The sequence below is a fragment of the Grammomys surdaster genome, unplaced genomic scaffold (genome assembly GCF_004785775.1).
Source record: "Grammomys surdaster isolate TR1022 unplaced genomic scaffold, NIH_TR_1.0 271, whole genome shotgun sequence".
Lineage (NCBI taxonomy): Eukaryota > Metazoa > Chordata > Mammalia > Rodentia > Muridae > Grammomys > Grammomys surdaster.
In genome coordinates, this window is record NW_021604712.1 from 10,962,189 (window position 1) to 10,986,563 (window position 24,375).

The following is a 24,375-nucleotide window of genomic DNA, read 5'->3' on the forward strand; positions in this document are numbered from 1 at the left end:
TGTGTGTGTGTGTGTGTGTGTGTGTGTGTGTATTATGCATGTGTTAAAATAAGACTTACCAAGTAGATATCATGTAACCCTCATTGATAGAACAAACTCTCCACCCAGAAGCACCTGTCCTCTTGGTCTCTCTGTCCCAATCTGAGTAAGTTTCGAACAGTGGCGTCCTCTGGCTGCTGGTACTGCCAGCTCCACTCCATACTCCTCCACCTCCTGAGGATACTCCATTAACTTTGTTGGCTATGGGAAAAGCAATATTATTAAGTATTATTAATTTTGTTGAACTAATCCCTTCTCGCCCAGTATTCGTTGCTCTGTCTTCTAGCGCATGCATGCCCTTGTGTGGGGCCTTCTGCATCGAAAATCACCGGTCTCTGCCCAGCACTTTCCTACTGTACAGACACATTTACTTTCCTGTTCTTCTGCTGGCTTTATCTCCTGTGTGCTTGCAGGTGAGCAGGTCTTGAGCAAGCCTTCCACTTGGTTTTGAAGACTTTCCTCCCATCCCACTTGCTGCCAGTGCTGCTGTGCCACACACTGTTCATTCTTCTACTAGGCACTTCCTTTCTTATAAACAATTCCTGCTGCCGATATTTGTCTCCACTGACTGCCCTTACTTTTCAGTTTCTTCCATTCCTACCAAGTTATGGAAACTATTTCTGAGCCTCAATTATCTCACTGCTCCAAACGGAGGGGTAAATCTACTGTCTGCTTACTTTCTCCACTATGGAGTAGGGGGTGCATGGATTCACCCAGCAGTTTTCAAGTCCTCAAAATATTTTATTTTTCTAGCATCATCCCATCTGCTCACTAAATGATTCTTGGCTTTGTATAATTATTCAACTTGAGAAGCTGACACAGCTGCTTATGCATCACTAAAAGCTACAGCCTTGTCCCACATGGTATGTCAAGAGGAGAGGTCTAGACTTCACTTCTTTGTAAAACATGTGTCCAAAGACAAAAGCATACCTACAGTCTTGGAGCACCTAAAAACATCAGGAGAGGAGCTGTGCCAACCAGCCTAATATGCCTTAGGGTGATGGCATAGTGTCTCTTGGCCCAGTGTCTTAACTCCACAGGTTTAAGTGGCAGTTCCTAAGCTGACAGTCCTGACTAGGTGTGTACTACACAGAACTCAATGGTGTTTTCACACAAAATAATGCTTCTGTGAATGCTTGGTGTCTCGCCCCAACTTTTCAATGACACTCCTGTTTCAAAAGAATCAAATCTAAATGGCTTCTGTGGGACACAGAGTTGCGTCGGATAACTGGTAGTTACCACTGTTGGCAGCTTGCTTTCTTGTAGCCATGCAGATGCCTAATTATCATATGAACATGCTGTGCCTCACTCTCAGTGATTAATTATTTGTTCTTGGTATGAGACAGATATTTCTGAAGAACTTATGATAAGCTAAGTACCAAAAACAGAAAGGTAAGTTTTCTGCCTATTATCCTGAAAGCAGTAGCAAGACAGTAGGGGGTAGATACAAAAATTATGAGCACTGAATACCTATGTGCAATGAAGATGCATGAAGGACGACCAAGAATGCTGTCCTGACTTGACAGCATCTGAATAGAATCCTAAGGGAAACATGAAGATTGGCCAGGGACGGAGGAGGACATGACGAGCAGAGACTGGAACAGTGGTAGAGCTTCAAGAAATCCACATAATTAGAGCAGGAAAGCGAGACATGGTGCAAGAGCAACTATAGATTACATGAGGCCTAAACTCTGGGCTACCTGAGAAGGGAATCATTCGCTGGACACAAGATCCATTTAAACTTAAACTAAAATGAAAATGATATAAAAACTAATGCTAATCATTCAGGTACACTAAGGACATTTCAAGTGCTTAATAGCCACAGAGAGCTGGTGGGTCCCCTACAGGACAGAGCAGAAGAAGGGATACTTCCACCACTGGGCAGCACTAGTCTAGATCACCAAGGGGCTGATGTGCTGTTAGGAAGTCTAATTTACCCCTGCATGGCTCCACTTTAGACGCAGTGAGTCTGATCTAAGATGCTCTGACAAAACAATAATGCTAACTAGCCTGTATCCTCAGATTCCACTCCCAGTGCTTTTTCTATGGAATATATCACCTAGAAATTGTGCTGGCTGATTCACAGGTTTTTCAGGTGACTAATCTATACAGTGTTCCAGAGACCTAAGCAACTTACATTACTAAATGTAAAGGGAAAGTCCATATGACTTGTTCAGTAAGTACAGAAAAACTTTTGGTAGGGCTCATTTTTTTTTAAAGACATCTTTTCCATCTTGATAGAGAGTTATCAAGTTTATCCAGACCCTGCAGCAGACAGCATTAACATTAAAACCGAGGACAGAAGTGGTGCTGTCCCTCCAACTCTCCAGTGTTACTTACTTAGCACTGTAGCACAGACTTTGGCCACTTACCAGGACAGCCACCACAAAACCAAAACACAGATATAAGGAGCACACTCATCTGGGGTGGAGTGTGCGAGAACTCCAGCAGCAAACCCGCAGCTGAGCTCTTGTTTAGTTTTCTGAATTCTTGAAACCACATTGAGGATGCCCTACCATTTATGAGATTAGTTCTTTTGGTCTATTTATGAATAGACAGATTTTTTTGAACATAAAGAGAGAGTTCTTTGGAATCCTATGTATCTCTGCTATCTTGCAGGTTCCCCAGCAGCTGGGACTACACTGCCCTTAGCTCTGAGTCTCCTCTAGAGAGAGTTCAAAGTGCAGTGGGTGATAATAACAGGATAGCACAGACTGCAAATTCTAGTGCTTCCTAAAAAGCCCCAAGGGCCTGCTCTATCCATGCAATCACAGCAGCAAGCTGGTCCAAGAGGCATTTTAGGAGACCTGGAGTTCCTGATGGCTACCTGACTGAGGTTTTACAAAACAGCTCTTCAACAGACTAAATGAATCTAGGCACTAGGCATTCTTGATGTTGGCAATTTCTACAGTATTTTAGAAATCTAGTCCTAGAATGATGACATTATTTCAAAGCTTGTGTGTAACTAACCCCACTAGCACTCAGACTGGCCCTATATAACAAGAAAGATAGTAAAAGTGAACAGTATATGAGAAGAAAGCCTACCACTATGAAATCACGAAGAAGAGAGAAGAAGGCAACCTCAGAATGCCGAGGCCGTTCTCAATGGAAGGCTCTGACCCTGGAAGCCTGTGAGGGAGCCAACATGGCTCTGTGTCTACAGGCTCCTCCAGCAATTCTGCTGCTTGGCAGCTAGCATTCAAGAGACAAGATGGATCACATCATTTATAGTCACACTGAGAACTCTAGTTCCCAAGCAACACATTGACAATTCCTACACTGTTTTAAATAGTTGCAACTACTTATTTTTTTAATAAGCATTTAAAACAAATTCTGAAATACTATTGCTAGAAACAATAAATTCCATAAAGCTCACAAAAATGTACATGTTTTAATGGGGCAGCTTTGATGGCAGTACATTTTTAGCTGTGTGTTATAATGGAAAGCTGCTGACATCAAGCCTGCACATAACTTCATGAGGTTTTCAAGTCCAGAAGCAAAATCTGACATCTTGCCAGCTTCGAAACAAAGGTGAATGTGTACTTTTCTAGAACACTATCTGCCTAATAACAATCTGACTGATGACTGCAGAGTCCTCAGCTTCTTTGAAAATAAGAAAAGGTCAAGATCCTGCTTAGCAACTGCAGATAGACTCAAATCAGAGTACCATGTCTTCTTAAGAATAGCAGGGAGACCATAACTCAAGCAGTGTACCATATCTTCTGAAGAACTGCAGGTAGATCATAATTCAAGGCAGTTTACCATATAGACCATGACATGTTTCAAGGCACAGGCCAAGAAGATTTTGTACTTTTCCACCACCTGGACCCTCTTACCCCCTCCCCTTGTAAAACATGCTATAAAAAAAAGCATTTCATGTTCAAAAAAAAAAGAAATAAAAAATATATATATATATATTAAAAAAAAAAAAAAAGAAAATAAGAAAAGGCAGAACTGTGTTCTCCTTTTTGCTAACCTGCTGTGGTGTTTGTGTGCAGCAGCTGTTCTGAAGCTTGTGGTGCTGCACACTGCCCTGTACCTCAGGATACTCACTGAAGTGTGTGTGTGTGGATGGCTACTGATCCTTTCAGAAATGGTTCATACTCATCTGATGCTGGACACAGAAGAAAACCTCACACAACCTAAGAGAGTGGGAGACTCTTCTCCAGATAACTGCAGGAGACAATCTCTAACTTCAGATCCTACGGGTGGAAGCACCTTTGTCACCTACCTGCCTGAAAAAGGGGCTTCTTTAATCCAGCCAATGGGTCAAGGTGCCATCCAGAGGTTCAAGAGAGGGTAACTGAGCATCTTTCACTCACAAATTAGTGAACTGTGACTGCAGTGTATGCAAATTTCAGGCTCCTTTTGATCTTAGGGATGCAGTTTATGCTTCTGTAACAGCATGGAAGGATATTAAAGGATGTTACCCTATAAGGAAACTGAGTAAAACTTTGGCCAGAACTATGCTTATGAAGTATTTGCTGAAGGAGAAGTTAGAAAGGATGGACTACTAAAAAGTACTCCTGAATAATTGAAGTAATTATCAATCAGCCAGTTATAAGAAAATAAGAGGGGCTAGTTTATAAGACAACATTAAATACTTCAAATTTTATACACTGAAGATGCCCACAGGAAATAAAGGAGGTAGGACTCAAAAAGTAACTTGTGCAGGCATCAGGTCACCACCTGCATGGCTGTGCTTGGACAGCCTGAGCTATCAAGTCATAACCTAGCCACCAAATTGTTCCTATCAGAAAAAGTCGTGTGAAGAAATGGGCTGTGGCACAAACTCAAGCAGGCATTCAAGACTGACTCTGGAAATTTTCACACTAGCTGCTCTCTTGAAACAGGGTATCTCATAATGAGCTTGGTGATTACTGCTCTGTGGCTGACTGTCAAGGACTTATGTTTGGTTTTTGTATAGGAAGTGAATTTACATAAAAATATCAACTTCAAAAAACTGTTGTTCAAGCCTAAATTATAATTACTATACATATGGATAAGAAAAATTAAGCCATAAGTACTTGTGGTATCCAATTTCTATGAAGTACAGAATGAAAGCTCTTCTGAGACATTTTTATGTGTCCTCTCTAGAGTGTGTTAAGTACCTTTCAAAGTAATGAAGATGTACTTAAAGCATCTGTGTCCCAAGTGCTAACAGCACATTTTAATGCAATAGTACCACAATAGTAATGAAGCTGGAACATGCTTGCATCATAAGTTACTTAAATTACTACCTTGTGTTATAAGTTAAGAAATACAAAAGTTCAGTACAATTAATAATCTATAAACCCCAGACAGACCAGTGGTTCTCAACCTTCCTAATATTGCGACCCATTACTACAGTTCCTCATGTTGTGGTGACCCCAACCATAAATCTATTCTCCTTGCCCCTTCATAACTGAAATTCACTGTTATGAATATAAATACTTTTGGAGATAGAAGTTTGCCACAGGGGTTGTGGCCCACAGGGTTGAGAACCACTGCCCCAGGTCATGGTGGGGTAAAAAGACCTTTCTTTGATGTTTCTTCCTTGAACAGTGGTGGAATATGTACTTCAGGCAGCTGTCACTGCGCAGAAAGCCAGCAGGAGACACGTGGTCTCTGTGTTAGGAGTTACATTATCTAGGGCATACTATTTCAAATGGAATTACATGACCAAATCTAATTTTCCTTGATGATGTCATAGCTAACATAGATATGTGGGGAAAATCATTTAGTTACCTCAAAACTGTCTAGAATGTATCTAGTTTTTGACAAATGCTCATATTCCTTCCACTGGTCTTTTTCAGAACAGAAAGTCAGAATTTTGGAAATTGTAAAGTTCTCTATAATGGTTTAACTATTTTAGCTTTTTTATAAAAAGCATATTTTGCCATAAATTTTGTGGTTTTCAACTATCTTTTGGTTTTCTGCCAGTTTTAAAATTCAAGCTATGGAATAAAAATAGCAGGAGATATACTGAGCATAATATACAAATATGTGCCTACAGGTAAAACAGGTGCGCTGACTCCTACGAACTGGTGCTCACGACTGGTCATTTCTCCAGAAACACTAAGAATGGCTCTTTTATGCACTGCATTAATAACCCTACTCTCATTAAAACACTAACAAACATACAAATAAAATGCACACATGTAAAGTTAGTCACAATGCTTAGTATTTTCATATTTACCTGAATTGTGGTATTTTTTCCCAACATATTCAAATGCAAAGAGTAGCTGGAGGTCTGTTGGCTGGGAATAATGAGCTATTGCAAGGCATACCTAGGAAAAATTCTACATTTAGAATTCGAATTTAACACACTTACTTAAATGAAATGTACAACAAGGCCTTGGTCACTGGGAGAGTCACCCTGGGGCAGTGACTACAGATCTCTTTACATGTTTCTCTGTTGACCTAGGATATGAATGAACTACTTAAGGCCAAGTATCTCATTCATTGTTCTGTCCCCAAGACAATGCTTAGTCTTCAATTAGTATGCGGTAAGTATTCAGTATTTGATGAGTTCAATTTTAAGTGGAATAACTTTATCTAGCAAATAAAACTCAAAGACTAGAGAAGCATTCTCCAAAATGACAGTAACAACATATCCACTCAATAACAAAACTCCAAGTTTCAATTTCAGTGGATTGTAAAAATCTAAAATTAGCAATATCTATATCTAGATAGAGATAAAAGATATGGCTGGCCCAGAGATGCACATTTAGAAAGCATTCAAATGAAATGGATTGAGACTAGAAAAGCATGGGCTAGCAAACCGACAAGTCACGGTATAAGTCACAGTTCTATTAAGCACTTGCTAGGACTTGTGTGAATTGTTTCCTTTCTCAACTTCCATCTCCTAATCCGTGAAATGATGGAAATACCTGTCATGTTTTAACACTAACAACTGAGAATGCCTAGCCTCAAAGGAACTCTGTATATAGAAATGCTATTATTCTTAAAAACAACTGGATAGAATGAAAGACAGTGCCCCGTGCTTGAAAGCCATGAATGAAGATTAAGAAAGAAACCGTCCCCAAGTGAATAAAGAGGGAAAAGAAATCTGAGACATGTGAAGAGCAAGAAGGTAGATGGCCTTTCTTAAAGCGGTTATTTATGACTTAGATGTGAATCACTAAACAAGAATGATATACTGTTCAAGCAAGAAAAGACAACTGTTAGCTCACTTCATAGTAGTGATGTCTGAAATGAGTTGATGCAAACTCTATTAATCATTAAGTATCTGTCAGCTTGTTGCTTAAACTGTATTTAAAGCATCTTCCAGATAGTAACATTTCCTATCATAAAATGTTAAGACATATAACCAAGGAGACAGAACTTATCATTAGACTTTTAACTAAAGGAAAAGCTCCCTAAAACGTTTATTGCCTTGATTTCTCACACCTAACCACAGAGCATCCTGTGAGGGTCCCACTTACAATTTTATAAGACTATCTATATTCCTCTTTGCAATTCCTACTCTGTACATCAACCTGCGTGTTGTTTCATGTTAGCTGTCACCTCAACAGAACCTACACTAACTGGAAGATGAGACTCTGGACATGCCCTGATAGGCTAATAGATATGGGAAGGTCCATCTTAACTGTGACAGAACCATTCCCTCGGCAGGGGATCCTGGACTTTGCAGGTGCAGAAGCAGGCTTCTCTGGTCTTGTTACTATGGTATGATGTGACCTGATGCTTGCTTCAAGCTCCTGATGACTTGAGTTCCTATCATGACAGATTATGACCTAGAACTGTGAGCCAAATGCTCCTTCTCCTTTAAGTTGCTTTGGTCAGTATAGTTCATCACAACAGGAAGAGAAATGAAGAGTCTTCCTGGAAGGACTTCTAGACTTCTGCAGTCTATGCCCTGACAAAGTCTGCACCACTTCCTATTCCTTTGCACACCAGGTTTACTTCATATACAAGCTTAACGCACTTTTAACTATGACATGTTCATGACTGCTCTGTTTTGCCAGCCAGATGTATCTTACGGTATCTCTACGGATTTCTCTGAGTTCTAGAAATTTATACTTAAGTACTATCTTCTAAAATAGTGACTATTTTAGAATAGTGTTCTGTGAGGAAGTTTTCATTTTTCAGTTGCTCACATTCTTCTGAGGTGTCCTGGTTAGAGTGACTGTCCCTTCACATTCATATTCCTGTCCATCTTAACTAGACTTGCATTCTTTAGGGAAAAAAGCTACAGCTTGTCTTTCTTTCCTAGCTTGAAAATCTAGCACATTGTGAAGGAGCTATGTCCCCCAACCACCTCCCCTCCACATACCAGTGCTGGATAATTTTATGTCAACTTGACACAAGCTTAAGTCATCTGAGAGGACAGAGCCTCAATTAAGAAACTACTTCCTGAACTGATCAAGGGGTTCCCAATGGAGAAGTTAGAGAGAAGACTGAAGGAGCTGAAAGGGTTTGTGGCCCCATGAGGAGAGCAACAATACCAACCAACCATAGCTCCCAGGGTCTAAACCACCAGCCTGGGAGCACTTAGGGAGGGATCCATGGCTCCAGCTGTATATGTAAGGGAGGATGGCCCTGTTGGGCATAGGTGGGAGAAGATCCTTGGTCTCATGAAGGCTGGACACCCAGTGGGGGGGAATTCAAGAGTGGGAAGGTGGGAGTGGGGGGGTAGTAGGGGCACATCCTCATAGAAGCAGGAGGAGGAGGATGGGATAGGGAGTTTCTGGGGGGGGGATGGGATAAGGGGATAACATGTAAAGTAAATAAAATAACCAATTTAAAAAAAAAGAAAAAGAAAATACTTCCATAAAATCACCTTGTAGGAAAGCCTGTACAGTATTTTCTTAATGGTTGATAGGGGAGGGTCCAGTCCATTGTGGGTACAGTAACCCTGGCCTTGTGGTCGTGTGCTCTATAAGAAAGCCGACTGAGCAAGCCTTGAGGAGCAAGCCAGCAAGCAGCACCCTCCCATGGTCTCTGCATCAGCTCCTGCCTCCAGGTTCCTGCCCTGCTTGAGCTCCTGTTCTGACTTCCTTCAATGTTGGACTACCATGTAGAAGTATAAGCCAAGTAAAACCACTTCCTCCCCAACTTGCTTTCAGATATGGTGTTTCATCACAGTAATCGAAACTCTAACCAGGACACCCCAGAAGAATGTGAGCAACTGAAAAATGAAAACTTCCCCACAGAATACACACCAAAATATAGCCAACAAGTACTCTAGAGCAACTCTAGTAATTAGGACTTCCATTCACTAAATTCTTCATCTGAAAAAATATACTAAGAGTGAGAGAGCTTTAAACTTTCTGAAAGAAAACTAGGCCATGTCTGGATTTCATGGTAAAACTAGGCCATGTCTGGATTTCATGGTAAAACTAGGCCATGTCTGGATTTCACAGTAGAACACTCTATCTTGATCTTATGATTCCTATGGCAACCCTACTCTCAACAAGCTGCACATCATAGCAATGAAATTTTCATTGCTCCTAGCTTCTGTGAGCAATGAAATTATGAGCATATACTTCAGTTTAAGAAATGACTCGGCTAAATATTTTACATGCAGTGTTCTACGTAGTCGGTCCCAAGTCTTTCTACATAAGAACAGGCACACTGAATGTAAAATGCCAAAATCAACCACTGAGAAGATCCTTAAAGTTACCAAGTTGAATGTTCATAATAGATGGTTATGTCGGCTATGAATAAAAACATTTGCTCAGACACTGCTGTCAGTCAGGTCATAGTACCAACAGCCATACACCCTTAGATAGCTATCTCATGTCTGAGTTCCACAAACCTACATCCTCCTCAAAGGATGTGAAGACACAAGCTGCCTTGAGATACTTCTGATAGCCTTAACTGGCAACAACAGGAATTTTCCTGCAGCCTACTAAGCATGGAAAACAAATGCACCCATAGTGAGCCAGCTGTAGTCCTAGCCCATCAGAAAGGACACTGCTGCTTTGTCCCTGGTACAGGGGAGCAGACTTTCTCCGGGGAATTCTCTTAGCTTTCCATGTCTTCTGCATCAGACTAAACAGAAGGGTAAGTGGTCTACCAGCTTCATTCAATTGGCAAAGCTAAAACAAGGAACCAAAGAAATGGTTTCTGCTCTTGACTTTTACTCCACTAGAAAACATGAAACACCCCCAGAAGTCAAGGGGGAAACTGGGCAATTAAAAAGTATCCGGCTTTGAGTTGTCCCGCAGCACTTATTTCAAATGATTCATTAAAGTCTCTTTAATCCACTAATAATTATTAGGCCCCTCCTACAACTACTCATTTACCCAATCCTTATGAAGCCAGAGTCTACCTTCCACTTTGTTCACAAACTTCGGATCCTAAAATAAAAGCCTCACTAATTTTAATGATAATAGATCTCAAACTTTTCAATTTTTTTTAACCAAGAAAGGAACTGGCTGGTAGTGGTCATAAAGGAGAAAATATACTCATTTCTATATGAGTCTGTAATATCTTAACAGCTGATAAGAAAAACACCCAGATTACTTTAAAGTAGCTCTGAACTTATTATACAGGAAAACAGTTACTTTAATATGTTTGGCTTCAGTTTTACTTAAAGAGATAGTTAGTAATAACTTCCCCTAAAAACCTAAGCAATTAAGACATGCACACAGGGCTGCGAGAGGCTTCAGCAGGTAAGGCGCTTCCAGCTCCACCTCAGGACCTGAGTTCTATCCTTAGGACTCACATGGTACAAAGAAAGCCCACCTACAGTAATTGGCCCTCAGACATCCACATGTGTGCATGTATGTATATACACAACACATTAATGAAATGAAACATACTTATATTTAAAAAGCAACTTGCACTGATTAAAAATAGTAAAATAGTATAGAATTCAAAATCGATACAGCTAACAGCATTACCTTTTTGGCGCTTTCAGGACCCGACTCATCAAAGCGAAATCTGACAATTCGGAAATCTTTACAGTAAATAATTAATTCTGTTGGATTGAACTTCAGCTTCTGGTTGGGACCTAGGACTTTCTGTTTCCTCTTGTGGTCATTCACTGAAGAAGAAGAAGTGACAACGTTCTTTCCTGGTGCTCTTTAGCATTTCTAAACAGTTTCCTAGCAGAGATGAGCACCAAGCCACCATTGCTGGAGCAGACCCTACTATTGGGGCCCTGCCTTTTCATAGCTGCCTGTGGCTCCTAGACCTTTGGAAGGCTGGTTCTAACTTTGATTTTGGAGATATTTTAGAGTGCCTTTGTAGTGATACACTTAATGACTTTTAACGTTTAATTAAAAAGAGAACACAATTTATAAACTAAAAAAATTGTGTCTCCATTTTACAAGAATTTCTTGACTTCTCAGTTGAGCTCTTGGGACTTAAAAGGGACCAAATGTAAAAGTGAATTAGAGAAATAAACTCCAACTCAAACATTTGAGACTATAAGGCCCTTTAAAAAATGGTTCTGGATTTCAATCAACTTTTAGAGACCCATTCCATTTTATGGAATGATCTCACTGTGCTTCCCAGGCCAGACTTGAGCTTTGGAACTCAAGTGACCCTTTTGCCTCAGCCTCCCAAGTTGCTGAGGCTATCCTATATTCATAGCTATCACATGCGGCTTCAACTTTTAGAGACAGCATGTACAGAATACTACATACCTGTGACAATCTGTTCAATACATGTCAAAGGGACATCATGTTCTCCAAGAAGAAGGTTCCTGTAATGGAACTTCTGAAATAAAAAAGAATGATATTCATATGAATTCTTTTCTCAATGACATCAAAATGGTAATAACAAGCCTTATGTTTAATGTGATAAGAAATTCAATATACTATTGTCAAGGAGCACAAAAACCTTTGCTGTGCAGCAAGGACCATCCAAAGGAAATGGCGTCTGATGGCACAGGTCAGTCGGAAGGAAGCAGAGGTAGAGGATATGTGTTGTGATTTTTGAGACAGGGTTTCACCAGGTGTCCTAGGATGTTTTTTAACTCCTGAGAACTCTTTAGCCTTAATTGCCTGAGTGCTAGGATTATAGACACAGGCCACCACACCTAGCTCCTACACTTTTATTCTAACAGAAGGAAATTAAAATATATACCACCAATGCTACTATAATATCCGAGATATGTAATATGATAAATTAGTTTACAGGCAAACAAGTGCATACCTAGTTTTAGATGAATCTGTCACAAAATAATGATAGAAAGGAGGCTCTTAGGTCATCAGATTTTAAGGAATAAAATCATATTTTACTTTTATGATACAGAGTTAGTGTGGGAATTGACTTTCTAGAGCATAATGACCACTATTTTTTTTTTAAAGATTTGTGTTGTTTTGAGATAGGGTCTTGTTCCGGTTCACCTTAAAACTGTGATTCTCCTGCCTCAGTTTTCCAAGTACAATAACTGTAGGAAAAGATTTGGGGCTGGGGACATTGGGAGAAGTCCTGGGTTTGATTCTCAGCAACACATAATATTCTGGCAAAGTGGGACACATTTGTAATCCCAGGATTCAGGAGGTAAGGGCAAAAGGATCAGAAGTTCAAGGTCATTCTCAACTACACATGGAGTGTGAAGCCAGCCTGGGGTACATGATAGCCTGTAAAAAGTAAGAGGTAAAGAAAGCTTTTGGTGAGTGGAAGTTCACTGCTTACGTCTCCTAACAAATACTTCCTCATCAGTTTCAGACTGAAACCTTAACTGCTGTCAGTAGAGCACTGGCTGATCACTGGTCCTGGGTTTAAGCCACTCCAGGTATAGGTTCCCTGCTCACTGAATGAAGTCTGTGGCCAGAGATCCTTCAGTGAAGCCAAAAGCAAAGGGAGAACTCACATCTCCGTCGGATGAGCAACTACCCCTGCATACAAATCATTGCTAATGCCTTAAGCTTAGTCTAAATATAATCCAAGAGATTAATGCATATATGAATATACAGAAAATGTTGAAAGATTAGTGAATGACTACATGAAATGAAATACATACAGAGCACTCAAAGAAATGCTTGGGTTATTAAAGAAACATTTTATCAATTGTTTTCACTCTTACTATACACTAGAAAGTATAATTTAAGTTTCTGGGAAAAAGAGCTAATCGGTTTAAAAAAACAACAACAACAAGCAAACAAATAAATCAGTAAAATGTTCACCATTTACAATATCATATGCCAAATAACTAAGTTTTTCTCATGACTGGTCAAAAGAATGTTTTAAATACATTTCTAAAAATGAAGGAAAATATAACTCCCCTATTGAAAAAGATATATAACCAATAATCCTAGAGGATAAATAAAGCAAAGTGACTTAAAGCCATCTCACTAAACTTAATATGAGGTCTAATCAAATACTTTGGAGGCAGAGCCAGGAAGATCAAGAGTTCAAAGGCAGCCTGAACTATTCAGGGCGGCTCTGTAGGGTGGGGACATAGCCCAATGGCAGAGCGTGTACAAAGACCCTCGCCTGGTCTCTAATAGTACACCAAAGGAAAACAAACCAACAACCACAAAACCCACCCTCCCTATTCCTTAACCAAAGTTGTCACATTCTCCTTCACTATATTTTGATTTTTAAAATTATTTTTATTAGTTCTTTAAGGATTTTGTACAATGTATTTTGGTCCTATTCATCCCTCTATCAACTCCTCCCAGATCCATCACCCCTTGCCTACCCACACAAATTTGTGTCCAAAATTGTGCTATGTCTATCAATTCCACTATTTATAGAGCATATTTTCAACATTAATGATTTGTTGATGATTTTTACCATTTTCCAAATCTTTTATTTATATAACAGTATATTCTGCTTACAGTTAAAGCCTTAACATAATTAAACAGTATACAAGTAAATACCTGTAATGGCATTGGGTCATCTGTAATAAAGGAAATTTTGAAGTTACTGCATATCAACTTTCCCCACAAATCATACTGGCTTGTGTCTGTTGCGATGCATTTTCTCACAAAATTGACTTCATTTACAACAATTTCTCCTAAAAAAGAACAAAAAAAGTCACAGTGAGCCAAACAATATACTGACAATCCCAGAAACCACTGTGTGACCTTTCGGAGGACTTCATGGTTGCTGGTGGCTGAAAGAATGTGAAGAGGAGCGTCCACGGGCTGTGGCTTTCGTTGGCACTGGGGTATGGTATAAAATGAGGCCCAAAAAGCTTTGGGGTCTGAGCCGACAGAACCAGCAAGGTGGCCTCAGCTCCTCTGCTGCCTCTAGTTAGCTAGCCTCAAAGCATTCCTGAGACATTTGTGATGGATATCTGGGTTTATTAAGATGTGACACTCACTAACATTCATGTCTTTGATCATTTTGTAAGGAACAAGAACCAGCATCCAGTTTTATCTGCTTTAAAGTACGCTTCATGAAACCTTTGCACTCAAACTGTAACAGGGTAAACAATAAAACTTTAAAATCAAGCTTGAGTTAAAAGAAAAGACTGGAAAAACAAATATTCAAAACCCCAGCAAGAGCTCTCAGTGCTTTTGAGAAGAGTACTTTCTTGAAAGGCATTTAGAACGTGATCATTTAAGATCTACAATGCAATCAGACAAGGCACATTTTAAGCTATCAGCCTCTTTGGTCAATGGCAGAAAGCCAGAATACAATCTGTTTTTTACTTTCTATTATCAGGAAACTGTTTTCATAGTGATGCCCAGAACCTGTTTGCTGACAATCCCCAAACACCTCATTCATGAAGAATGGAACTTTAGTCTCAAAACAATCCTCTCCAACAAAAATGTTAACAATAAAGTGTGTGACAATGAATAAATTTTACTCAACACTCTTAAAAATTCATAAGGCTAATTTTAAGAACAGCCGCTAATATTTACTTGAGGATTTAATTCATTCACTCACATCAAATTCCTGGCTCAAATCACTTGAGAAAATTTCCATCCTGAATACAGGCTTCTTTCACATGGCTTAAGGCCCTGAATGCCAAGCCCTGCTCAGCTGTCTTCCTCGCCCTCCCGCTGCAGCCACAGTGGCCTTCTATGAACCCCTTTATATACCACACTGCTTCCATTTATGGGTCTTTGAACACACTCCTGTCTTGGAAGATTCTTTCTTTCAGACAGTGACTGTGCTAAAGAATGCCTTAAAATAAATCTTCCTGCCTAGATTAAATCTCCCTAATCACAGCACTCTACACTTGTAATGAATTGCACTGCTCATCACAGCTACAACCTGACACACGTTTACTTTTTAAGTTCATGCTTGCCTCAGTCAGGATTACATATCCAAAGGTGGTAGGAAACAGACATTTTGTCGAAACTGCAGTGCATACAACAGTATCTGATATTACACATTGCTATCTGTTAAGAAAGTGCTAAAGAAAGGACTGAAATCAATTCAGTGCCTCTGGTTTACAGAAAAGGAATAAAAGGAATAAAATCACCGATCTGAGTGGGTAAAAAACATAAACTACTTATAACCATCTCACTGAATCAGATGTGGTGGCGTAACCCAGCACAAAGGAGGCAAAGGCTGAAGGATCCAGAGTTCAAGACCGACCTGAGTACACAGTGAGACTGTCCCTAAAATGCAACAGCTGGGGACACAGCTAGGTGTTAGAGCATGTACAAAGACCCTAGGTTAGATCAATAACAAAACAAACCAACAAATAAACCACCAAACTTCCTATCTCTATTCCTCTAGTAAGCCCAACGTTCTCTCTAGCTTAGTTTTTAAAATGTGAGGGACACTCCCAGCAGACAACCAGCAGTCATGGAACTCAAGCTGCTCTGAGTGGAGCAGGACCAGTAATTCCTCTGGTCCAGCAGCCACTGAGTTGGAAGGTGAAGACTGTTTGGGTACACAAGGCAGAAGTAATCACAGAACTGCCACATCTGTCCCCCAACACACAGGGAACAGTATAATCTAGGATTAGTGGCTCCTCAGTGCTTGTCCTGATTGATTCTTTATAGTCTATATGAAAGGAGGGCAGATGTTTTCTCTATTACAAAGATCAGGCAGGCACTTGGCACCCAAAAGGTTAAATCACTTTTATACTCCTAAGACTTTAAAACCAGAAATAAATGTGAAACTTAGCAAGTGTTCCTCAGCACCCGTGGGGCACTGGTTCTCAGACCTCATGAACGGACATAAAGTTCCTTATGTATATGGTGAGCCACTGTATACAACTTACTCACAGCCTTTAAAGCATTCTGGATGACCTCAAGTACCTAGTAATGTAAGTGCTTCACAGTCTTCAGGGAATAAGGACAAGAACACAACTCTGTGTATGTTCAATACCCATGATCAGAAGATTTGCCACCAAGAGTTGGCTGATTCCACAGATATGGAACCCAGCCACAAAAGCCTTCTGTCTTTGTTTCTACAAACTTTCATAAATGTACATGTGCTGTAGTGACCTGGAACAAGTACCAACATTAAATTGAAGACTTATTGTTGTTCCTAACTACATTCTAATGAAAAACAAATGAAATTTTCTACAATTCCTTCCACAGTGAGCTTATCACCTGCCTTATCACAATCTGGGCTATTGAATAGTCAACCACTTTCCCCAGTCTTAGTTGCCGATTATAAGACTTACATTATTTCTACTGCAGACAGAAGTCACCTTTTGTAACCTTTTGTAACCTTTTGTCACACTGCCCCCTCCTCAATCAGTTTACCTGAACTAGGACTCTGAACAATGCTACAGAAAGTCAAGAGCCACACCACGTATGATTCATTCATGTTTGCATGCATGTTACACTCAAATAAGAACCTTTAAAACAACAAAGTCAAGTCACACTGTAGGATTTCCTGAGAACCAGAAACACTCCTGGTAAGAAATGGAGAAAGGGCTTCTGGGCTAGGACACCGTGGCTGAGTTAGTATCATCTGCCAATTCATTCATTCATTCTGTCCATCTATCTGTCCATCCACCTGTCCATCCATCCATCCACCTGCCTACCCACCTGCCCATCTCTCTTCAGCCCTTCTGTAGCCACTGGATTCCTACCCATGCAGCGGGAATAAGACATGCACCTGCAGATGTAGTCAGGCTGAGACAAAGGAAGGGCGCTTGTGGGTGACAGCTCTATGGGATGGTAAACCACTGCCCCTGGGCTACACAGATTCCTCTGTAAATACTCTTTTATTGAATTTTACTCTTGTGCTACTTTTGGCTGTTTCATAGGACAAGGGCAAGACTGAGTATCTGTAACACAGATTTAGCCCAGAAAACCTCCCTTATTGTGTGGCACTTTACAGAAAAAAAGAGAAAAGAAACGTAAAGAGAAGTTTCCAAATTGTATAGGGAGGGAAAATTTAAACTCCAAGAACAAAAAGATCGTGTATGTTGTTTTTGATTCCTCATGCAATTAAAAAGGTATATCTAGTAAATAGAAATAAAATTCCCCATAAATTGAAGTCTAGAAAATAGCTCAGGGCAAAATCTTCTGTAATTCAGCACATGGCTTAAAAAAGGGGGACCAATTCACCCCAGTTCCCTGATACAGAAAGGCTTCCCTAGGCATGGGACTTACACACTAAAAGATAGTATGGGATGAGCTGTCACCGGTCATTCATCCTAGTTTTCTAAGCTGTAACTGTAAGTCTGAGCTATGTATTAGGTAAACAAACTGTATGGTGCTGCCACTGGTGGTGACCCTATAGGGCACACACAACACAAAAAAAGACCTATCATCAGGCATCACACCCAGTAAGGGCAGCAGCACACAGTAAGGGCAGCACACAGTGGGGGCAGGACCAGGGTTCCAATGCAGATCTTAGGAAAGGACCAGGATGAAGTAATGAACAGGAAAGTGACAGTACAGAGTATGTGGTCTCAGTAACAAAGACCCAAATAATGACTAAAGTATCTAGGAGGCAGCAAAGAGCCAGACTGACTGAAGCAAACATCAGTATCTGGGATCACACAGGATAGTAAGGCAGAGCTTATTTAAGAAGTTAATAGGTGTTTAAGCACCAGTGGGAAGACTGTATGAGGAATTAGCATTATGCTGGTCTGAGGTACTTAGCAGGAGCATAAGAAATGGACAGCTATAGACACATGCCTCCAGGTGATGGTCAAACCTGATATTCCTACTGGAATATCCGTGGAAGTAAAATTCTACCAAACTCAGTCTGTCATCTAGGTAGCCATCTTTGAACGGGTATTACGTGAGCTCTTTAAAAGACAGTTTTGTTTTATGTTTTGCCAGAGAGTGACTTACAACCCAACAGAGGAAATAAGACTTAGGGTGAGGCAGAAGACAGAACAATATCGGAAAGGCACAAACTATGAATATGTAAGAAATCAGCTCTGTGGATGCCCTGATCTGACTACAAGAGATCAGATAATTAGGGCATGTGTTATCGACCTACCAGCTGATCTCTGTAACTGACGTGCTGTTGGTTTGTATTAGGCAAGGGGAAGAATGAGCTGAGCTGACACAAGGCTTTCAGAACTGCAGCCTAGGCTCAGCTGACACTCAGAATTCAGATCACAACATTTCCTGGGAAAGCTTGCTGACAGTCCATGGTGAGCCCCAAATCTGACTTAGGTGACTATTCAGAGCCCTCACAACCTTTGTTATCCTTCCCAGTACTTTCCCCAAAGATCAGAAATTGTGTAAGGGCAGAATATGCCCCATCACCTTCCCAAAACAAAAACAAACAAAAACCCTCTGCCAAGCAACACTGGCTCACATTCCATACCTGCTGAACAAAGCAACCCATTATAGTTAGTCACTGCATTTCAGTCTTCTCCCTCCCACCTTCAGGATGCTTATAAAAAGATCCCACCTCAGGGAGCAAGGAGAGGAAAGGTCATGGAGCCCTACGCACTGCGAATCTTACATCTCAATCACAAAGCAGTGGGCACTCTACCAGTCACTCCTCAGCAAGGCCAGCAACAGGAAATCACTACCACTTAAGACATTCCACTTTCTGGCAGCTGAAATTGAAAGTTCTTCCTCAAGCTGGGTCAAAATCTGTCACTGTTGTGAGAAAAGCAGAGCCGAAGACATGGCTCTTTTCATGTCACTAGAGAATTTTCTCTTGACTGGCATTCCATCTGCCTTCCACAGTTCCAAAGCACAAATCTGTAAGTGAAAGTCACCAGTGTAGCTAGGTGGGCCATGCTGCTTAGTGGCTATCAGCACCATATGGGAGTCAGGCACAGCAGACTCTCTGCAACACTGGGCAGCTTCCTGAATTCTTGCCAGAAATTCTCTCACCTGTCAAATGAAGACAAGTTAGTACCTTGCCTGACAGGGCTGTTGTGAGGATTGACCTATGCGGTGTATCAGCCAAGGATGTGAGCTCAGGTATCAGAAGCAAGCCTGAAGCAAGGTTAGCAACAAGGAAATTCTGTGGCTCTGTGTTAGCTGGATATCAAGGACAATAAAGCCCAAAGGCTTGAGCACTGTCATGCTATCCCCTCGGTGTTCTTCATTCGTTGCCATGGGTTTTCTGGATCTGCAATACAGATAGTACCACCAAAAGCCTTCCTTAGTATGAACCTGGACATATGTAGGAGCAGGCTATGCTGTGGCTGGGTAGAGTTGGGTTAGAACAGTTTGTCAAAAGGAGATACATTTTGAAAGATGGTGGGAGGCCATCTATACAGACAAAGTAACTAGTCATCTCTGCACGATGCTCACTAAACTGTACTGACAATAATCTCACCCTGCAGTTTCTAGTTTACATTCCAAACCATGGCTACACAGAAAAGAAATTTGGGGGACCAAAGGGAGTTCCTAACTTCGTATTTTGCCAACTTAATCTTTTTTGTTGTTTTTATATAGCAAAAGATCATATCCTACATCAAAGAAGTTAGGAGGCAATCTCAGCACAATTTTTAAATCAACTAACTTCAAACTGATGAAAAAAAAGCTCCATATTCCTAACTTTTCTTTTGAGCACAACCTAATGAAAACACCTCGTGAGACTGAGCAACGTGGCCTGGAGTGCCACCTCTGGGAGCTAAGGCCAAGGAATCATTGAACCCAAGGGTTTGGGACCAAGCTAGACAATTCAACCAATCAGACAGACAGATAGATGGATAGATGGACAGATGGACAGATGGATAGATGGATAGATGATAGATAGATTGCCCCAAACATCACCCAGGCCCTGCCTGGAATCTGGGAACCACTTTTCAGATCACATCCTTCCACTTGTCCAGGTAGGGTAGCTTGGAACCCTCTCAGGGCCCTGTTGTGATCCAGATTCACTATACTTCAGGAACCTTTCCCTTCTACATAAAACCTGGGTAGTCTTCATATGTTCCCATACATAAATACATAAAGAGTTGACGTCTTGATAGTAATACTTGATAGTTTCTAAAAGCATGAAATGAGTGACATCTATACAATAAGAGAACAGGATTTATAAAACGAGCTAATGACAAAGAGAATGCCAGCTCAGATAGTAACTAAGCTGACACAGTACTTTACTCCAATTACAGGTTCAGATGTAATTCTCTTGAGATGTCTAGCATGAAATAGCAGTGTTTCTCTTGCTCCTAAATCCAGGAGTTGGTATCTGTATGCAGGCACGCCTAAGGTAACAGTTTAAGCAGGGTGGGGTCCTACTGTTCAGTCATTTACTCAGTGAATGTCAGCACAGTGTCACATTTCAGGCACTGCATAAGGTATCGGGATGAGAAAGCTATATTTGCTACAATCCTCATCTCAAAGAGCTTCAAGAAACAGGAAAGTTGAAAGTTACTAACATAAATCAGAATCTGAATTCAATTACTCATCATTTTCTTCCATTTCCTTTACTTACTAAATGACGGGGAGCATTTTAAACTTGGCATTAAAGCCCAGTGGAGCACATGATCAAGGCACACAAGTAAACAATTGATTTTGTGTTCTAATTTTCATCTGCTCATTGAATTAAAAGTTCAAACTTCGGGCAACTGAAGTAGGATATCCTTGGACCTAAGGCAGTAAGCCAAAACATAGTGTATGATACTACATCACTGAACAATTCCTTCTTGTTCTTTGTACCTGAGTAAAGAAAGCCACAGGAGACACAAGAACGTTTTCTCTTGTCCCTGATGGCAATGAAGGCCAGAACTGTATTAACCAAGCCCTCAGTAAAAAGTGCTATTCTAGCTTAGGTCTCTATGGTTTGCTCGAAGTCATTTTTGTGGTGGTGGGAGCCAAACCCAGCGACTCGTACATGCTAAGCATGTTAAGTACATACTCTACCATGGGCTATAAACCTCATCACCCTAGTCTAGGTTGTTAGATCACAGTACTTTCTACTTGTTTTCCAGATTACATGTGTAGAGTACCATGTTGTAGGCTGAAGAAATATAACTGGGGTTCTAGCAGTAACTGCAGACTTGACATTAGAGTTAAGGCAGGAAAAGAAGACCAGAATGGGATGCTCAGCCAAAACACAGCCTCAAAGAGCACTGGGAAAGTGAGCGCAGTAAGAAGAGCAGAGGCTAGGCAAGGGGCAAGACTTCACAATTCGAGATCAGCTCAGTTTCTATAATGATAAACGAGGAGCAAAGAGAAACTGGACATCAAGCAGTGTTCTCATTCATGCAACTGGAGTTTAAAGGTGACATAAGCTTTCATGCAAGAAAAATTAATACAGGTCAGGAAGTTTCTTAATGGGCAATTGAACAAAAGACACTGTTATTTCTATACACATTCAGGAACTGGGGTTAAAACCTTCCCCAGAAATGGTGGTATGTATTATTATTATTATTATTTAGTAATTTCAAAGACTAATTCTTCACTAAGAAAATTCTTCAACCATATTCATATACTTTTCCTAAGCATAGCTTAAGTTTAAAAGCTAATTTAAAAAACAAAACATGACCAATTATAGCTAAAACTATATTGGTTTTTAGTGTCAAAGCACAGAATTGCTGAGGAGGGGACTGGCTGTCTAAGAACCAGTCCAGTTCAAAGGAAAGGCAAAGTTCAACAGCTCCCAGGCACTCAGTCAACACGCATACTGCTTTCCTGGCTGTCTCTAAAATGCCTACAGCGGTGAATACCAACATGGAGCATGGAGAGAGGGCAAGGGTTACCCAGTACTGCTTCAGCTCACTCTCAGGAAGAGCAGAAAGGGCTCATTAGTCAACATGAGTGAAAGACTAACAAAAGCAGAAAAAATCTAACTCTAGTAGTCTAAAAGAACATTTAAGAGTTTGCACCTACCATACAGAACCAAAGGCTGGAGCTTTAACTGTTCATCTCAACTTACATTTTGTAAGTTTCCACATGTGTTAAGTTACTATCAATGAAGTCTTAACTATCTTACTTAACTAATGATTTTGAGATTTTTTTTTCTGACATAGAAAACTGGTATTCGATCAAAGTTTAAGCTGAGGATAGATAGGCCTTCCTAAATGTCTGGCTATTTGTCCCAGTAATCTTATTAAAAAGCTGATTTTTCTGTAATTATTGTGTAATTGCTACACAATTCAGACAATAGTTTGTGTACATTGTAAAACTGTTTACTTTGAATCCCTCCTTTTATTTGTAAGGTCTCCATCTAAGGTACATTTGTCCTTAACAAGTCATTTCCAACCTGAGGATGACCCTAAGAGGCACACTCATGCCACACACAGACACACACACCCACTCACACAAACATACAGAGAGAGGTGGGGGGAGGGCAATACCTGGAGACATTCTGGGTATGCTGAGGACACAACAGCTAGTTAGCAGAAGATGGAGTGCCACTGCCATGACACAGATAGAGGCCAAAGATGTAGGGACGGCTGTCAGCTCAGGACAGCTCCTCACACAACAAAGAATTGCCCAGCCGGAAAGGTCAATAGTGTCTCTACTGGGAAACAAAGTTCTAAACTGAAACAAGCAAATTTGCAGACAGCTGACAACTTCAAAAGCCAATTACAGAGTAAGTCAAGGTCTGCTAAGCTTGTCGTTATCTTAGAGACACAGACATGTTTTCAAAACACGTTAAAATGATGATTGGATTATTAATCACGATTTCATTAGGAGGTAACACACATGTAAAGCAAAAGAACTTTCACTACCCAAGCAATTAGGTACTTCTTTCAAAACTAATCTTTCAGAAGACAGAAAAGAAATGAGGTAGTTATGCTCTTGAAAGTCTTCTATTGCACTTTAAACTTTCCGAGACAAACATCAATTATGTCTAGCCAACTCTCTACTCACTTAAGCTTTTTTTAACCAGAGAAAGTTAAAAATAATAGAAAGGGAAAGATAACTACACCATCCTATTCCACACAATCTCAGTCCAAAGCACATTCAAATTCTGAAATTTACCTGGCAAAAGGACTGGCTCCAGTTTTTTAATCTTCGGTTCGGAACTGATCTTATCGTCAGTCTGAAATACAGGAACAAAATAAAGCAAAATCCAAATACCGCCCTGTCACAAGATACTAAGGCGAATTTTCTAAGTGGTGACACATGCGACGGACATATATCTCCTACTTAAAACTCTTTCAAGTCCAAATAGAGATCGTTTTAAGATCTACTCGTCGACTTGAGAGCCTCACAATAAACATATTTACAACAGCCCAAGCCGCTTTCAAGAATTCACAGCTACTGGACAGGTAAGCTCGGGGAGGTGTCCACAGCGCTGCAACCATCTGGCAGTCACAGCAGGGTCGGTGCCCAGCCCCGAAGGAAGGAAAGAAATGCAGCTCGGGACGGTCCCTAAGATCTCGTCACCCGGCAGGACTAGGGACCTCAGGACTTCGGCCAGAGAATGGCCGCCGCGGAGCTCTACAAGTTTCTACAGCGCCCGTGCCTCCCGGGAGGCGCGCTTGCCCGCGCCTCGTCTGGATCCCGAGCCACCCGCGGAGCCCCGAGCGCTTACCTGGGGCGGCGGCAGGAGGTAGGACCTGAAGCTGGGTCTGGAAGGCTTGAGAGAGAACATGGTGCCGCCGCCTGTGCGCCCCGGCCCTATGGCCGGCCAGATGCCTCCCAGTTGAGCGTTCCCGGTGCAGCTGCCCAGGCCGGGTCTGCGGCCCGCCCCGCCGGGCGGACTGACGGGCGGGGACGGACGGGGCCGAGCGCCCGCCCGAGATGGGCGGAGCCGGGCGGAGCCACGCCCATTCCCGGAAGCGGCGCGAGGAGCTGCAGCCGAAGCTCTCAGTCTCTAGGCCCCGCACTGTCGCACACGGCGACGCTGGAGTGGGGCGCCACGGGGACCCGAGAGGCCATCTTGAGAACGCGCTTCTACGGAGGCTCGCAGGGGTCACGGCTGCTTTCACAGGCCTACTGCGACTCACGAGGGTCATGCTGGCCACGCGAAGCTGCAATGGCCTGTGGTAGGCAGTGTGCATTGTAGCTGCTGTCCCAGGACCCCAGTCTTCTGTGATGGCTGCTATAATGTTAGTCAAACCTCCTGAGCTACTAGCATCGTGTGTGTGTGTGTGTGTGTGTGTGTGTGTGTGTGTGTGTGTGTGTG

The 24,375-nt window shown here is 41.3% G+C and overlaps 1 protein-coding gene across 1 annotated transcript in view; it reads right to left on the bottom strand.

Annotated features, from left to right (window-relative positions):
• Positions 1–23,947, bottom strand: part of Mtmr10 (myotubularin related protein 10) — a 48,752-nt gene extending 24,805 nt beyond the window's left edge. Inside the window, exons 1-7 of the mRNA XM_028776686.1 lie at positions 23,782–23,947; positions 23,226–23,286; positions 13,827–13,963; positions 11,640–11,712; positions 10,893–11,035; positions 6,218–6,308; positions 60–240 (exon numbers count right to left, since the gene is read on the bottom strand). Coding sequence (XP_028632519.1) covers positions 60–240; positions 6,218–6,308; positions 10,893–11,035; positions 11,640–11,712; positions 13,827–13,963; positions 23,226–23,286; positions 23,782–23,841 — 746 coding nt within the window. The 5' untranslated portion in view covers positions 23,842–23,947. The remainder of the gene's footprint in view (positions 1–59; positions 241–6,217; positions 6,309–10,892; positions 11,036–11,639; positions 11,713–13,826; positions 13,964–23,225; positions 23,287–23,781) is intronic.
• Between the last annotated feature and the right edge of the window lie 428 nt (positions 23,948–24,375).